A 19,133-nucleotide genomic window follows, 5' to 3' on the forward strand; every position below is an offset into this window, starting at 1 on the left:
ACATCAATTTGTAATAAAAAAGTTACGTAGAAAAAGTCTTATTAAAATTGAAATAATTTTGATATGTAATTTGGTTTTATAATTTCATTTTCAACAAAAATGATGAAAATAAAATTTTTTTAGAAAATTTATTTTGTAAAAAACAGTAATTTGTAACATTTGATATTTTTCACTACAAAAATAGTGATATTAGATGATTTGCGCCAAATGAAAATAACAACAAACTAGTATTATGTTATTACATTTCTTATTTGTCATGTATTTCTTATGTTCTTGTTTTTTTTATATCGCTGTTTGTTGAATATACTAGGTACGCAACTAAGTTTCCGGGTTTTTTGATCAATGAAAAATGCAAAATTTCAAGAGGAATACAAAAAATGGTTTATTCAAAGTATCGTCCCTCGCTAGCTACACATTTTTGCCATCTCTCTGGCAATACATGAATACCGCAACGATAAAACGACACGTCTTTGGACCGAAACCATTCATCCAACAAATTTTGCACTTCTTCGAAATTGGCCAAGTGTTGCCCAGCCAAGCCATACGCCATCGACCGGAGTAAATGATAATCGGAAGGGGCCAGGTCTGGCAAATACGACGGGTGCGGTAACAGATCCCATTTCAGCGTTTTGATGGTGTCCTGAACGATGGAAGTGCGATGACACGGAACGTTGTCGTGCTGCAATATCACTCGTTCGTGTCTCGTGTCCCATTCTGGCCGTTTTTCGAGCAATGCATGGTTCAAATTGATCAGTTGTTGTCGGTAACGATGCGACCATTGAGTTTCGCTCGGTTTCAGCAGCTCATAGTACACGATTCCTTTCTGGTCCCACCAAACGCAGAGCATTTAAATCTTGGATTTAAATGTATCTTCTTGGATTTAAATGTATCTTCTTGGATTTAAATGTATGCTTCAATATGCATGGTATGCATCAAAATTAGCTGACGAAAGAGAAATGTTTTTAAATGTTAACCAACTATGCTTTCCTCCAAATATTTATAATAAAAAATGCGTATGTGAACAACATAACTCGTTTATAAAATGTTCGTTGTGCGACAAAGTTTTATGTTTCCAATGTTTTTACATGAATTTTCATCCACAATACTGCGAAGCGATAGAAACATTTTATAATATGTAGACATTTATAAAAATTTGTATTTGATTTTGACATGTATAAAATTTATACGTTGCTTGAAAAATATATAATCAGTTCATACGATTTATATATTTTTTATTTCATATTGCGTTCAAATATCCCAAAATGTCCTTATTTTTTTTATATGAAAACGAAATAAATTAAAAAATAAGTAAATAATTATTAATAACATATTACTACATGTCGTAAATTAAAGAAAGAAGAAAAAAAACCATGAAGTGAAGCAGTCGTCGGTGGGATCCAAACGCTCGCCGCCGGTGCAAAAATCTATGCGTGGGAGCCTTAGTCTCCTCAGCTACGCCGATTACTCGAAAGAGGTCGTAAAGTTAGTGCTTATGTGCGACGTAGTTGCGTGACCCTAACTTTGTCTCTTAAATTCTCTTAAACAAAGGCGCATTGGCACGACGGCTCTAGGGTTTTTATCACCTATTACAATATACATAATATCACAATATATACAATATCATAATATATACAAGCTATCGAACGCACTATGACTCGTTCGAAAAACGATTTTCTAATTGGCGTCATCTCCTTGTTAGTTGCGCACCTAGTATATTAATGAAGTAGTTTGTTACAGGTACTATTGATTCATTGGTAAAATAACTTCGCAGGAAACACCAAGTGACAGTTATATAATTGTTTATTGTAATTTCCCACTCAGCAATATAACTATTATACAGGGTGAAGAAAAAACCCCGGGACCCCTGAAAATTTCGAAAAATATACACTTTATAAAAAAATGTTTCAGACAAAAGTTGTAGCGTTGAAAAAGATCTATTTACCGATCTTAACAGTTTGACCTTGGGTGACGTCATTAAGGTCAGGACAAAGTCAACTCGGATTTTTTAAATGGAACTTCTAATTCTTTATTGCATATTCTTATAGCCCTTCTTCAGACCTTTTCAAGGCACTATGGTTTTATCCAATTTGAACAAGCTGTTCCGAAGTTATCGAGTTTTTTAAAGTAAGATATCAAGCCAACTAAGGCAAGATCGGAGTATGATCCGGCCAACTAAGGCAACGTCGGAGTGATCGAGCCAACTAAGACAAGATCGGAAGATGATCCAGCCAACTCGTAAAAATAGTTGCGCGACTAACTTCCAGGCGTTGGCTCCTATTAGCTTATCTTAATTTCGTTGATTGATTTATTTCAGTTATTTATTTATTTGAACTATTCTGCTGTTCGATGTTTATTTCTTCCATTTACTCATTTAATACTCATTACAATTTAGTGAATCGCAAATTCGACTGAAATTCCTCTATTTTTTGAAAATTATTAAGAAACAGTTTGAAGCTAGTTGTAAGCTGAATTAACTGCACTTCATTCCGTACTCATTATTATTCTTCAGCACTGTCTTTAGAATAACTTTGAATTGATCAAAATATTAATTTAGTCGATTAGACTAAATCTTACCACTTCTGCTTGTCAATATGACAAGTCTTTCAGAACGAGAACGCATTGGCTAGATCATCCTCCGATCTTGCCTTAGTTGGCTGGATCATCCTCCGATCTTGCCTTAGTTGGCTGGATCATCCTCCGATCTTGCCCTAGTTGGCTAGATCATCCTCCGATCTTGCCTTAGTTGGCCGGATCATCCTACGATCTTGCCTTAGTTGGCCGGATCATCCTACGATCTTGCCTTAATTGGCTGGATCATTCTCCGATCTTGTCTTAGTTGGCTGGATCATCCTCCAATCTTACCTTAGTTGGCTAGATATCTTACTTCAAAAAACTCGATAACTTCGGAACAGCTTATTCAAATTGGATAAAACCATAGTGCTTTGAGAAGGTCTGAAGAAGGGCTATAAGAATATGCAATAAAAAAGTAGGGATTCCATTTAAAAAATCCGAGTTGACTTTGTCCTGACCTTGATGACGCCACCCAAGGTCAAATTGTTAAGATCGGTAAATAGATCATTTTCAATGCTACAACTTTTGTCTGAAACATTTTTTTATAAAATGTATAGTTTTCGAAATTTTCAGGGGTCGCGTGGTTTTTTCTTCACCCTGTATAATATTGTATAACACACATGTTATTATTGCATTTATATTGTTTAGCTGGAAGTTATATCTAACTGCTATATTTAATAGTTATATAACTGCTACATACTATTTACTGGGTTGTCACGGTTATTATTATTTTTAACAATAACAACAATGCAAGTAACGTGCGTTAACTTACTAACTTTATATTAAATTAAAAAAAACAAAAGATTTAATCCAAACATACAAGAAATTGAAAAAAAAATTATGAAGATTCACCAAAAATGAAAAAAACCTTTGGCGCACCTTTAACCTTTTACCTTTAACCGGGCACGCCATGGGTTTTTTTCATTTTTGGTGAATCTTCATAATTTTTTTTCAATTTCTTGTATGTTTGGATTAAATCTTTTGTTTTTTTTAATTTAATATAAAGTTAGTAAGTTAACGCGCGTTACTTGCATTGCTGTTATTGTTAAAAATTATAATAACCGTGACAACCCAGTAAATAGTATGTAGCAGTTATATAACTATTAAATATAGCAGTTAGTTATAATTTTCAACTAAACAATATAAATGCAATATAATATGTGTGTTATATTATATAATAATTATATTGCTGAGTGGGAAATTATAATAAACAATTATATAACTGTTACTTGGTGTTTGCTGGGAAGTTATTTTACCAATGAATCAATAGTACCTGTAACAAACTACTTCATTAATATATACTTCATTAATATATTCAATAAACAGCGATAAAAAAAATAAGAACATAAGAAATACATGACAAATAAGAAATGTAATAACATAATACTAGTTTGTTGTTATTTTCATTTGGCGCAAATCACCTAATATCACTATTTTTGTAGTAAAAGATATCAAATGTTACAAATTACTGTTTTTTATAGAACAAATTTTTTAAAAAAATTTTATTTTTATCATTTTTGTTGAAAATGAAATTATAAAACCAAATTACATATCAAAATTATTTCAATTTTAATAAGATTTTTTCTACGTAACTTTTTTATTACAAATTGATGTACAGCGTTTCCAAGTACAGTTTTTGTAAGGATGTTTTTATTATAGTTATTAATACGGTTTTTTCTACAACAGATTTTGTACAAAGATTTTTACAAAAGTTCCCAGTAAACACAGTTACGTAATAGTTACATTGTCGTAATGTAACGAAATGTAACACGTAATATAACGTGTGTTACAAACAATATATATGTTAGTTGTAATTTCCCACTCATAGAAGGTTGCAGTTATATAACAGAAATATCACATGTTACTAAAATGTTATATAGCTGTTATATAACTATAATATTATTATTATGTAAAAAATTTACTCCTAATTTTCTCGCGTCTTGCGTCTGCCGATAGCTTCGATTCCAAGCGGTCACCCTCTCCAAGTGTTGACTACGCTAGGCTTTGCTCCTAACCTGACAGTCGAGTGGCACGCAGTTTTCCCAATGATTCCAACGATGTTCTTGTGACTTGTACTTATATAATCCCAGCAAACATAATATTACATGTAATGTGCATGTAATTTGCATTGTAATTTCCTACTCAACAATATAACTGTTATATAACACATGTGTTATACTCAACAATATGACTGTTATATAACACATGTATTATATAACAGCTATATTGTTGAGTAGGAAATTACAACTAACATGCACGTTATATGTAATATTGTGTTTGCTGGGTACATAAAAACATAAAACTACAAAATAAAGCATCTACAAAGCGGAACGGAATTTCTGATTGATTATTCCACCATTTCTTTTATTTGTTACTGTTCTGCTTTGCTATTTCTTTCTCTATCGGAATGCACCCTTATTCGCAATAGAAAGCATTTGCAGCTTTTAATGGATTGCATGAATAGTTATGTTATATAGCATCAATGTAATATGAACGTAATTACTGTTATATAACATGTTGCATTACTGTTATATTATTATTATAATGTTATCTCTAGCTTATAACAAAACAGTGTAACAAATATATAACACAATTATATTACAACTATGAAACCAAATTATATAACCGCAATATAACTAGAGTATAACATACGAGGGCGGTCCGATAAGTACTCAGCCTCACCGCCCGATGGCGCCACTATCGCAAAAGAAATTTACTATCGTGTAGTACATTCTCGTAGACGGCTACTGTCGAAATTTCAGCCGAATCGGACTCGTAGTTTTGTTTTGACCGCGTGTGGAAGCGGGCGTGCCCGCGGATTTTAGAAAAATGGAAAAAGAGCAATATCGGTCGGTGATTCGATTTTTGTTTTTGGAAGGGAAATCGCGCAGCGAAATCAAAGAGCGCTTGGATGCTGTGTACGGTGACTCTTCTCCTTCGATAGCGACCGTCAAAAATTGGTTTAACGAGTTTCAACGTGGTCGCACATCGGTTTTTGATAAGCCACGCCCAGGTGCCCCGAAAACGGCTACCACAGAGGATAACATGACAAAAATCCACGATCTCGTATTGGCAGACCGCCGATTGAAGGTGCGCGAGATAGCTGAGACAGTGGGCATCTCAAAAGACCGCGTGGGTCATATCCTGCATGAAATTTTGGGCATGAGAAAGCTGTCGGCGCGATGGGTGCCGCGTTTGCTCACTCCGGACAACAAGCGCAACCGTGAGACCACTTCAGAGCAGTGTTTGACGTTGTTTAAGCGCAATCCGAAGGAGTTTCCGCGTCGTTTCGTGACCGTCGACGAAACATGGATCCACTGGTACACACCAGAGACCAAGGAACAGTCGAAACAGTGAACTTCACCCGGCGAACGTGCTCCGAAGAAGGCGAAGACTGTCCTATCGGCCGGAAAGGTGATGGCCACCATTTTCTGGGATTCACAAGGTGTGATCTACATCGACTACCTGGAGAAGGGCAAAACGGTCACAGGGCTGTACTATGCCGAATTATTGGGCCGATTCGACGCCGAATTGTAGAAAAAACGGCCCCATTTGGCGAAGAAAAAAGTGCTCTTCCACCATGACAACGCACCGGCTCACACCTCCGCCCTCGCCACGGTCAAATTCATCGAATTGGGCTACGAACTGCTGCCCCATCCACCGTATTCTCCAGATTTGGCTCCGTGCGACTTCTTTTTGTTTCCAAACTTGAAAAAGTCACTCGCCGGGCAGAAATTTGAGTCGAATGAGGAGGTCATCGCCGCTACGGAGGCCTACTTTGCAGACCTCGAGAAAACGTATTTTTCAGACGGGTTAAAGAAGTTGGAGCATCGCTAGGTCAAGTGTATCGAGCTAAAAGGAGACTATGTTGAGAAATAAATCGCCACTTTTCCAAAATTTTCGTTTTTCTTTTGTAGGCTAAGTACTTATCGGACCACTCTCGTATGTTATATTACATGTTACTCCTATGTTATATAACAGTTATATTCTGTGTTTGCTGGGTTATTTTTTTATTATAGTTATTAATACGTTTTTTTTTACAATAGATTTTTGTACAAGTTTTTTTTTGTACAAAGATTTTGTACAAGTTGTGTTTTTACAAGTTTTTTGCACGGACACAGACACGCGCGTACCTTGACGCGTTTTTTTTACCTTTTGTAAGGTAAGTTTTTTTTACCTTTTGTAAGGTAAGTTTTTACGGATATCACTGATTTTGTTACGAGAGCTACAATGGATATCATAAGTGTAACTATAGTTTTCTGAACAGTATTTAGTTATTATAAAAAGTATAGAAGAGACTTCAACTCCACCCACGTCATATATTTTATTAAGGGGTTAAATGGGTTTTGAAACTTTGAAAAATCTGTTTTTTTCATAATTTTTTATATAATAGTACAACATGTCAAGAATATTTTCCCAAAGTTTTAAGTCAATCAGAGTAAAACTCTAGAAGAAAGAAACTTTTGAAACTCCTCCCATTCGGCTCGACCGGCCGGGAGCGTCGCAGGTTTATCGAGGCAGCTGAGCTGTTGTTTCTCTCTTTTTCTCTAATCGCTATGAATCACCTTTTGTATATATCTTGGAAAATAAGCTTTTGGATAAATTTTACCGTTACAAACAAAGAGAAGTAATAGCTGGCTTAGTTTATCGTTGCTTGTTGAGCCGCGTGGTTATACGTTTGCGATGTGATTTTTTACTAATTTTTTTGTAAAATGAATCTGCATAAAGTTACGAGAGAAGATCGAACAGAGAGTTTACGAAAAGATAGGCTAAGAAAAAGGAAACAAACATTTAATCCTCAAACAGCAGAGATCGACGATGTATCTTTCGCCAGCACATCGGCAAAAAAGCTTAAAAATCTAGATGATATATATGTGCCGGAGGACGCTACTTTTCAATATGCAATTATAGATTTTTTTTTTAGTTTCTTCAATACTTTCCAGTTTTGTGAAGTGCTCTAATGTTATAAATGAAAATGGAGAGGAAAAAATGTGTGATGGGAAAGTTGAATTTAGACAATGTGCAAAATTAGGTCTTGGTTTTAAAATTATGGTGGAGTGTGAAAAATGTAAGCTTAGCTATATTTTATCAAGTCAAAAAATACGTAAAGTGTATGAAATAAATCGTAGATTTATTTTTGTTATGCGAATATTAGGCTTAGGTCTTGCCGGATGTAAAAAATTTTGTGGCTTAATGGATATAAGTTATTCTTTCTTAAATTAATCAACGTACGATTTTTATATTAGTAAGATACATGAATGCGTAAAGACGGTTGCCGAGAAACTTTTTTCCTTAGCTGCTAAAGAAGGAAAAAATTTAACGTGCGAGGAAAACGGTGTTGAAGATGCGACAGATGCTACTGTATCAGGCGATGGCACTTGGAAAAAGCGCGGGTTTTCATCATTATATGGCGTAGCCACGTTGATTGGCTATTATTCTGGAAAAGTTTTGGATGTATTTGTAAAAAGCTCATATTGTAAATTATGTGAGACTTGGCAGAAAAACTAGATACGGCAGAGTTTGAAAAGTGGTATGCGGATCATTTGAAAAAAAAAAGAATGCAGTGCCAATCACCAAGGACTAGCTGATAATATGGAAGTTTCATCAATTGTTGCAATGTTTCAACGCTCGTTAGAAAAATATGGCCTAAGGTACGTTTATTATATTGGAGACAGGGACTCCGAAACATATTCCGGAGTTGTAGGTTCCAAACCTTATGGTGAAAATTTTCAAATAAACAAAAAAGAATGCATAGGACATGTGCAAAAGAGGATGGGCACCCGTTTACGCGATTTAGTGAAAAAACTGTAGAAGAAAAAGAAATCAAAGGAAAAACGATTAGAAAAAGAACTCTTTCTGGCAAAGGCAAGCTTACAACTAAACTTATCGATAAATTAACAGTTTATTACGGATTGGCTATAAGAAGGAATTGTGATTCAGCGCAAAAAATGAAGGACACTATATGGGCAACTTATTTCCATTATAGTTCAACGGACCAAAACCCACAGCACGAAAAGTGCCCGAGCGGCGCTGACTCATGGTGCGCTTAGCAGCGTGCTTCGGCTATAAATGCTCTGTACTCATTCAAGCACGATTATACTCCATTGCCGAGTGATATCTTATCAGCTATCAAGCCTACTTATGAAGAGCTTAGTAAGGATATGCTTTTAGAGCGGTGTGTTGGTGGCTTCACGCAAAATAATAATGAGAGTCTGAACCAGCTCATTTGGAAAATCACTCCAAAAACACTTCCTGCTGGTTCAAAAATAGTTGAAATTGCTGCATTCATCGCTATCTGCACTTTCAACGAAGGAATCTCAACTCTATTAACTTTTTTGCACGGTATAGACGTCAAACTTGGCCGAAATAGTCACGAGTATGCGCGGAAAGAAGATACACATCGCATACTCACAGCCGAGAAAAGAGCTGAGGCTGGGACTCGAGAGGCAAGAATTCGTCTCAGGCAAGCGCAAAAGGATACCCTGGACATTACAGCAAGACCTTTACTTTATGGGGCTGAAATCAACGATTCCATGTAAGTTAAAAAAAAATTTCTTTCTCTGTTTTATTCCTACTTAAAAACTTTAAACGCATTTTTCTTGAAACTGTATTTTTAAAGTCAGTGGGCACGATTTATCAAAAACTAATGCACCAATCTTGTTGAAATTTTGCATACTTCTTTTAGATAAGATTGACTCGTGATTGAACGAAGGATTTATTTTTTCTTTAATTACAACTTATTTTACAAGCCAATACATGGCGTAGTTTTTACCGAAAATCGTACTGTTTTGTATACAACTCTGCCAAAAATTCAAATTTCAATTTTTTTTAAATCCTTCGCTCAATCACGAGCTATACTCACCTACTAACAGAAAATATTTGGTTTCTTTATTTTAGATAAAGTTATCACGAGTTATCCTAGTCACCACGAGGATATTTTTTTCTAAGGGGTCTCCAGAAACCAGCTCTCAACGGCTGAATTTTCAATATTTTTTTATGAAAATTTCATGAAATTTTATTGAAATGTTGTTCTTTCATATGCTAAAAGTTCGAATAAAATAATTCATTTAGTATGTTAAAGAAAAATTAGAGAAAATATACTTTTTTTTGCCCTTCAAAACCCATGTAACCCCTTAATGACATATGACGGTCCTCTTTTCTTATTTTATCGCACAACAATGCATAATTTAATATATCCCGGTTATATTTGTAATTTTATTTGTGAATCTTATAAAAGAATTATGCATTATCTCATATGCATTATTTATTATCAATTTGCATTATTTGCACTATTTATTATCAATTTTAACTATCCTTATTTACACAATCCTAGATAATATACAATAAATATTCCACGTAACAACTAATTTTCTTTTGTAAGAAATTTTGTACAACTGGATACTCTTGAGGCTTCTGCGATGTAAAAAATTGCTATTGTAACATGATGTCGAGTAGCACGAAAGCTTCACGTCGATGATTTCAACTCAACTGTCCGCAGACTTCGTAAAGTTCTGCAGAGTGGCAAACGCCGATGTGTCATTTCGCCTATATTTGTCCTCACAGCAGCAACCTGAACATATAAAATATGCAATATGAAATAACATATTCTTGTTTTAGGCAAGAATATATATAAAAGGTATCTTTTAAAGTGTATAAAGTTTTACAGTGCATAATCTGGATGTGGCGTACCGATTCTGTTTCTGCTTAATAACAAATATGTTCCATCGTTGCAATCTGAAAAGGTGAAATATACAGTATGAAATAATATATTCTCGTTATGGACAAATAAATATATATGAATACATATAATAATAAAAGATATCTTTTATAGAATATTATGTGTTGCTTGATAGTGAATTGGTTGTCCTTCTGTTCAATATTAATGTCTCAACACAGCTATCTGTAAATGTCAAATCAAATGCAGCTACCTGTAAATATCAAATATGCAATATGAAGTAATGTATTATTGTTTTGTTATTATACATATTCTTATATATATAACAAAACAATAATACATTACCTCATACTGCATATTTCACATTTACAGATAGCTATGTTTGATTAGACATTTACAAATAGCTATGTTGGAACATTACTCTTGAGCAGAAGCACAATCAACTCACTATTAGGCAACACACAATTCTATACAAAATATCTTTTATTATTATATGTATTTATATACAGGGTGGCCCACATAACTCTTAACAGCTGAATATTTCGGAAACTATTTATCAAATCAAAAAGTTGTTCATGAGAAAGTTTTATATTCGAGAGGCCTTTCTAACTGCATAAATATTAAGTTACTTCATGCCTCCCTTAAAGGGGGGGGAATTTCAAACGGGACCCCCTATAAAATGTTAAATGGTTGGGTTCTACAGTAAAAAAACGAGTACATTTTGTTCAAAAATTTTTTTTGTCAGATGTTTCTGTTAAAAGATATGACGGTGTAAAGTTTCGAAGCTACAGGAAATGTAAAAGCGTTGCATATCCTTGTCTTTCGTCGGTGATTCAAACGTAAATAAACATTCATACATTCATTGAGGTCAATTTAACTATTCATGAAAATCTTGTCAGTTGTATGTTACTATTCAAAAAGTAGCACCGTGAAAATCATAGCTATCACTATGTTTGATACAGAAGTGAATGTTATTAATATTAGGTGAATACCAAAAGAATGATCGGTGTGCAGCCGTAACGCAGCAGTAAGATTTTTTGAATATTATGGGATTAAAAAATCGCACGTGTCATTTTTTAATGTCATTTCTTTATTGTGAGTTGTACGCAATTTACCATGTTCATGAAGCTGCTTTGATTAAAAAAAGATACGTGCGATTTTTTAATCCCATAACGTTCAAAAAACATTACTGCTGCACGCCGATAATTCTTTTGGCATTTACCTAGTAATAATAATACATTCACTTCTGTATCAAACATAGTGATAGCTATAACTTTCACGGTGCTAACTTTTTAAATAGTAACATATCGATCAATAAGTCCCGGGACTAACCAACAGATGGCGCCTCTAATAACAAATCCATACCATTCTCAGTTTGTACCAACCTTTAGAAGTTACGTGTCAAATTTTCATGACATTCCGACATTGTGTCATTGAGTTACAATGGTTTTAGTGACGCTACTTTTGCTATTTTCAAAACAATGGAAAAAACCGAATTTTGTGTGTTAATAAAACATTGCTTTTTAATGGGAAAAAAATACTGTTGAAACTCAGCGATGGCTTGAAAAGTGTTATCTGGGCTTTGCTCCGTTGAAAACAACCATTTGTCGGTGGTATGCTGATTTCAAACGCGGCCGTACAGACACAAATGATGCTGAACACTCTGGTCGTCCAAATGAGGCTGTTACACCAGAAAACATAAAAAAACCCTCAAAATCGTGATGGAAAATCGCAAAGTAAAGTTGCGTGAGATAGCTGACATCCTGAAGATATCATTTGGTAGTGTTTACACTATTTTGCATGAACATTTGGTCATGAAAAAGCTTTTTTCGAAATGGGTGCCGCGTTTGTTCAGAATGGAACAGAAAAAACAACGCATCGATGATTCAGAGCGCTGTTTGGCACTGTTTACGCGAAATAAACAGGAGTTTTTGCGTCGGTATATGACAATGGATGAAACTTGGATCCACCACTATACTCCGGAATCAAATCGGCAGTCAGCTGAATGGAGAGCAGCCGGTGAAAGTCGTCCAAAGCGACCAAAAACTCAACAGTCGGCCGGGAAAGTTATGGCCTCCGTATTTTGGAACGCTATAAGTATGGTATAATATTCATCGATTACCTTGAAAAGGGAAAAACCATCAATAGCGAATATCACATAGCGTTATTGGAATGTTTGAAGGCAGAAATTGTAAAAAACGGCCTCATATGAAGAAGAAAAAAGTTCTCTTTCATCATAACAATGCACCGTGTCAAGTCGATGGTAACGATGGTCAAATTGCATGAGTTGAACTTCGAATTGCTTCCGCACCCACCGTATTCTCCAGATGTGGCCCCCAACAATTATTGGCTGTTCGCAGACCTCAAAAAGATGCTCCAGGGAAAGAGATTTGGCTCCAATGAAGAAGTGACAGCCGAAACTAACGCCTATTTTGAAACTAAAGATAAATCGTTCTACACGGCTGGCATAGAAAAGTTAGGAAAGCGTTGGAATGAATGTATCGCCTTGAAAGAAGCTATGTTGATTAATAAAGAAGAATTTTGGCAAACAAATGTTGTTATAGTAGTTAGTCCCGGGACTTATTGATCGATATGTTAACATACAACTGACAAGATTTTCATGAATAGTTAAATTGACCTCAATGAATATATGAATGTTTGTTTACGCTTGAATCACTGACGAAAGACAATGATACGCGACGCTTTTACGTTTCCTGTACCTTCGAAACTTTACACCGTCATATCTTTTAACAAAAACATCTGACGAAAAAATGTTTTGAACAAAATATACTTGTTTTTTACCGTAGAACCCAACCATCTAATATTTTATAAGGGGTCGCGTTTGTAATTGCGAAGTTACCCCCTGTCCCCCTTTAAGGAGGGCAGAAAGTAACTTAATATTTATGTAGTTAGAAAGGCCCCTCGAATACATAAAATTTTCTCATGAACAACTTTTTGATTTGACAAATAGTTTCCGAAATATTTAGCTGTTAAGAGTTATATGGTCCACCCTGTATATCTATTTGTCTATAAGGAGAATATATTATTTCATATTATATATTTCACATTTTCAGATTGCAGTGTTCGATATGTCATTCTGCCTGTTTGTCTTTACCACAGCAACCTGAAAATATAAAATATATAATGTGAAATAACATATTCTTGTTTTGGACAAGAATACATATAAAAGATATCTTTTAGATGGTGTATTACCTGGATTTGACTTATTGATTTTGTTTCTGCTTAATAACAAATATGATCCAACACTGCAACACAACAATCTGAAAATGTGAATTATGAAGTACGAAATAATATATTCTCGTTAGGGGCAATTAAATACATAGAAATACACACAATAATAAAAGATACTTTTTATAGTATTGTATATTACCTGTAAATCTGTTGTGCTTCTGTTCAATAGTAATGTCCCAACGCAGCTATATATAAATGTCAAATCAAATTGCAGCTACCTGTAAATGTCAAATATACAATATGACGTAATATATTATTGTTTTGTTTACAAGAATACGTATAATAATGAAACATAAAAATAAAAGAATAAATTTCATTCATAGATCAACAATCAATAACCTACTTACCTGTTCTAATATACAGTAAAATTCCGTCACGTATATCATGCATATCTTGATTTCCTCTCTTTCTTCCTCATTTTCTCGTTCGGCTTCTCTCATGAGCTAATCACCGATCACCACTTTTTCTGGTAGCATTGAAATATCACTACATATGTCAAACACACTCATACACCACTTTCAAATTATGGCGCCTCTGACAATGAGTGAACCCGTTCGTGGCGTCTCTGACAGAAGAAATGTGAGATGGACATTTTTGGCGTGACATTTTTACCAATGTTAGCGAACGTGAAATCTTCGTAAATTGAACTTTGGACTAGAGTATCTCGGCTCATAAGATACGTAGAGCAAACATAAAGACAGTTTTATGGACTAATTTGGACCCAAGGAATCGATTGAGACCATTCAGAACTGCACCGGTTTAGCGGTAATAGCGAAACTCTAAATTGTGCTCCCCTCCAATTAATTGGTTCGCGTGAATATACCACGGCAGTCAAAATGTTGTTCAGGAGCGTAACAGCAAAAAGAATAACCATAAATTGCACATAAATTGCTTGGCGCAAACCACTGCCATGGTTTTTGATAAGAATGAATCAGTTGTCTACCCAGCCCCCGGAGTCGGCCTTAGCTAGCCCCGGGACCATAGCGCTGGAGGAGGCGATGGACACCAACGCATAATGATCCGTCGCCTCCTCCAGACCAATTTGAATCACTTCAGCGCGGGGTCCAAGACCTCTTTGGGCACACTCTGCTAAGGTAAAAAATCAGTTTGGCGGTGACGGCTGAGCCGTACTGTGTCCTCGATAGATTTAACTGGTTAGGAGACGCGTACGGTTTGATCGCCATAGTCAAAGGTGTAACCGCTGGGACTCTCCCCCTCACATTCTCACATGAGAAGGGTCCGAGATTTGTCGCGGCCGACTAGAGGGAAATCGTCATGATTGGGGTATACTTCTCGCCCAATAGGAGCCTCGCAGAGTTCAATACCTTCATGGCCGGGCTCGAAGCCATGGTCCGGCGTTTTCGGCCCGGTTCCCTGTTAGTCCTGGAGGATCAACACGAAGTCTCGTCTCTGGAGGTCTTGCAGGACTGACCCGAGCGGCGAGGCTCTGGGCGAATGGGTGGCTGAATTCGACCTCCTGACTCTGAACAAGGGGTCGGTTCAAACGTGCGTGCGGTAGCGAAGGGGGGTCCATTATGGACATCTCTTTCGCGTCCCCCGATGTCGCCGCCCTTGCATCACGAAGAGTCTCCACCCTCGGGTGCTGGAGGAGATAGTCCACTACTCTTTTCCACTATAGAGGGGGTGGAGGGTGATGCATCCTCCAGCAGTCGCCTTATCCCGGAGCGAAAATCACTCCTGGGAGGGTGACGCCTTGGGAGTCCATGAGGAGAAGTTAGACCGGGCGGTCGAAAGGCTCTGGGCGAAAAACGCTGCCTCGGGGCCCGATGGACTGCCTGGCAAGGCCTAAATTATCGCTCTGAGTGTCCTTGGTGACCGGCTCAGGCGGCTGTTTACCAGTTGCCTGAGCTCAAGACGATTTCCCCCCGAATGGAAAATGGGCAGTCTCGTCCTGCTCCGAAAGGAGTGGCACCCCGCGGAGTCCTCCCTCCGCGTACCGCTCTATCTATTTGTTCAGCGGGGCGAGTAAGCTTTTCGAGCATAATTGCGGCCCGTCTCGCGGACACCTGTCTCGCATCGGTCCCGATCTGGCCGACTGCTAGTACGGGTTCCGGGAGGGCCGATCGACGATTGATGCTATTCTAAGCGTCAAGGCCCTCTCGGACCTAGCTGTCTCCAGGAGTAGGGTGGCGCTGGTTGTAACCATAGACATAGCCAATGCCTTCAACATCCTGTCCTTGGAGAGTATAAGGGGGGCATTAAAGTATTGTGGCGTCCTCTCTTATATGCGGGAGGTCGTCGGGGATTACCTGCGGGACAGGTACATACTGTACTGGAGATATAGTGGAAAACATCGGAAAGAGTTACAATGCGGGATTCTGCAGAGGTCAGTTCTTGGCCCCCTGCTGTGAAACTTCGCATATAACTGGGTGCTACAAGGCATTCTCTTCACGGACTTCGACGTCGTTTGCTACGTAGACGACACGCTAATCGTGGCCCGTGAAAGTGACTGGACGAGGGCTACCTTCTTGGCTAAAGTGGGAGCCTCGTTGTCGGTCACGTCCGTAGGCTGGCTCTCGAGATGGCCCTCCACAAGATCGAAGCCTTGTGGTTTCAACTTCCAGGCCTTGGAGGAGACTGTCCGAAATTCATTTTGAAATAGGTGATGTTCGCATTAAAGTGGGGACCACGATAAATTACCTGGATAATTCTTGATAGCCTCTGGAGCTTCCGCGCTCATTTTAGCCGCCTGACCGCCCGATTGAAGGTGGATATCGTCAATTTCAAGCGACTCCTCCCCAACCTTGTGCGACCCATCGGATAGATGCCGTCGCCTGGTGGTGGTGCAATCTATCACTTTTTATGGAGCCCCCATGTGGTACTAGCAGCTCCCGGCCAACAACGCCAGCCAAAGGCTATTCCAGGCATGCCAGAGGCTGCTGGCCGCGAGAACCGCATGGGCGTATCGCATCATCGCCTGAGGGGCGACGTGCGTAGTGGCGGGTTCGCCGCCCTGGGTCTTGATGGCGGAGGCCCATGCGTCGACATAGCGTGGAAAAGGGACCTCCGCCAGAGCGGCGGGTACCCCACCGCAGAGGTGGCAGCGCAGAGGCGACAGGCTCGGCAGCTCGTACTCGCGAAATGGCAAAACTTCTTGGTCGATGCCAGGAGTGGTCTGCGAGCCGTTGAGGCCATCCGTTCGGTCTTGATGGATTGGGTGGATAGGCAGCATGGCGGACTCACATTCGACCGGTGCAGATGATAACCAGATATGTGTATTTCGGCAGGTACCTATGGTCGGACGCGAACCGACAGCGAGGTGCCACGAATGTGGTGCGGCGGAAAACACAACGCAGCACACCTCGGAACTCTGTCCGAGGTGGACTGTGTCGTGTCCTCACACAAACTATAGGCGATGACCTCTCGCTGCCCGTCGTCATAGCAAAGATGATGAGCGGCGAGAGAGAATGGGAAACGATGGCCTCCTTCTGCGGCCAAGTGATGGCGCAGAAGGAGGCGGCGGAGCGGAGGCGGGAGCTACCGATGCTCCACTTGTCCGCCGAAAAAAAGAAGAAGCCGGAGAGCATATGCTCGACTAGCCTTCTCTCCTCTTCGGGTTATGGCGGGGTTTGTGCGGGAGCGTGGACTTTGCAAAGAATACGACCCGCGAGGAGGGGTAGCGCGTTGGCGTAGTCCCGCTACGTCATCCTGATGCTATCAAGCTCTAGGTGTAATGTGAGGGACATACTATCCCTCCCCTGAGTCGGGACTCCCCCATCTGGGGGGGGCGTCATTCTGCGCCATAGGAGGCATCGTGTGGAGTGCCTAGTTCGACCTTGGAGCTCCTCGGAGCGCAGGAAGAGGGCCATCGTGAGGTTTTAGCCGGTAGGAGTCCGGCATAACCCCGCTCCACCCTTGCCCCCGGGGTGAAATGCCCATGATGGGTTTCCTCACGTTAAAAAAGAAAAGGAAAAAAGAAAAGAATGGATCAGGTTATTTTTTGGAAATAGGCAGTGCAAGAGGAGGAATTCTCCATTGTCAACATATACATAATACTTGCATGCATAAATAAATACATGAGCAGAGAGGAGACTGTTATTTCTAAAAATTCTTTTGTTAATAACTTTTTAATAAACAATGACCGCCAACTTTTTGCAGGTTTTAAAAAAATGTCCTTGACAATATATATTAAATTCAAGATCATCGGTGACGTGTTCCTTAATATGCATAATTAAAATATTAATATAGTATAATTATAGTAAATTATTTTTTACTAAAAACTCAATTCATACATGCGCGAGCATACGAGCGCACAAAAATTGAAAAGCGACTGCCTCTTAAGGATGATTTATTCAATGCTGCTCTTACTCGTTTTAAGCAAACTTCTTAAGCCGCCAACAAATTCGCTGGTCAATACTTTTTTTAGACTCGTACACAGTTGGAAATATTACACTTTGTCGCAGTAACCACTAGACATCACATCTTGATAAATTATAATTTTATAAAGGTTGGTAACAAAGTACATGAAAATGTTTTACATATAAATGCTTTGAGATTTATTGCTCTGTCCCACAAAATACTACGGTAAATATCCACCTTACAAAAAAAAATGTTAAACTATAGATTTACAGATGTTCTTTACCTTTATAGCTTTATCTTTAGCTTGGTATATAAGACGCTGAACAAAAATTTTTACGTTTATCTTATAGACTTTCGTTACTTTCATTTTTATAAATATGTTTTATGCATTCTGCTAATTTTTGTCACCAAAATAATCGCACAAATATTTTGTAGAATTTTAATTACATTTTTAGGTATTGTATGACTAGAACATATTATTAAGATGTTATAGAAAAAAGAACATATTACCTATCCTTAGTGAAATAGTACAATATTCACATCGGAAACAACCGCGATGAAAGAATTTGCCTTCTGCACTGAGCCTCTCCATTAAGTAAACCCTTTTATTACAAAAATGACATATCTCCGAACCTCCCTGCGCCGGTAGTACGATGGCGGATTTAACTCTCTGTAAACATAATTTATATCACTGATAAGTAGTTATTAATATCATGAGTTTTAGTATAAACTTTATAATAAATTTACTTTATAATAAATTAAATATAAAACATATTAGAAATTTTAACTCACCACATACACTTTGAAAAGATAAAAATAATTAAAAATTCTTTTATACTAAATATTGTAGTGTTCGATTATAATATTTATTCTTACGTCAATTAGTTATAACTTTATATATAAAATAATCTCTAACCTTACGTGTTATGTTTTAGATAATTATACAAGACAGAATAAAAAAAGTATTTATTACGTAGCTCCGAAGCTTGTATGTTCCGAAAGGAAGACCAACTATTTCCTACATATTTTGGCGTGTTGAAACAGAATCCGTTTCCCAAAAATTCATATCACGTTACATTTATCAGATACATGTGGTACGAAGGTCTAAAATCATATAATTCATATCGCAAATTAAAATAACGCAGATTATAATTCCTTCTTCGTACCTAGAAATTTTAACTCACCACATACACTTTGAAAAGATAAAAATAATTAAAAATTCTTTTATACTAAATATTGTAGTGTTCGATTATAATATTTATTCTTACGTCAATTAGTTATAACTTTATATATAAAATAATCTCTAACCTTACGT

The 19,133-nt window shown here is 37.6% G+C and overlaps 2 protein-coding genes across 2 annotated transcripts in view; one reads left to right on the top strand and one right to left on the bottom strand.

The window, feature by feature from the left end:
- The window catches only part of Mical (Molecule interacting with CasL), a gene marked incomplete at its 5' end in the record, with an annotated part of 449,478 nt that extends 430,975 nt beyond the window's left edge, over positions 1-18,503 (bottom strand). The window contains one exon of the mRNA XM_025298111.1: positions 18,329-18,503. Within this exon, the coding sequence (XP_025153896.1) occupies positions 18,329-18,503 (175 nt within the window). The remainder of the gene's footprint in view (positions 1-18,328) is intronic.
- Positions 7,577-9,646, top strand: LOC112588386 (uncharacterized). The gene is made up of 2 exons (XM_025298116.1): positions 7,577-9,106; positions 9,469-9,646. Exons 1-2 carry the CDS (start codon positions 8,733-8,735, stop codon positions 9,470-9,472), a joined length of 378 nt encoding a protein of 125 aa, XP_025153901.1. The 5' UTR covers positions 7,577-8,732; the 3' UTR covers positions 9,473-9,646.
- Positions 18,504-19,133: the final 630 nt, after the last annotated feature.

Source organism: Harpegnathos saltator, unplaced genomic scaffold, assembly GCF_003227715.2.
Source record: "Harpegnathos saltator strain DR-91 unplaced genomic scaffold, Hsal_v8.6 scaffold205, whole genome shotgun sequence".
NCBI lineage: Eukaryota > Metazoa > Arthropoda > Insecta > Hymenoptera > Formicidae > Harpegnathos > Harpegnathos saltator.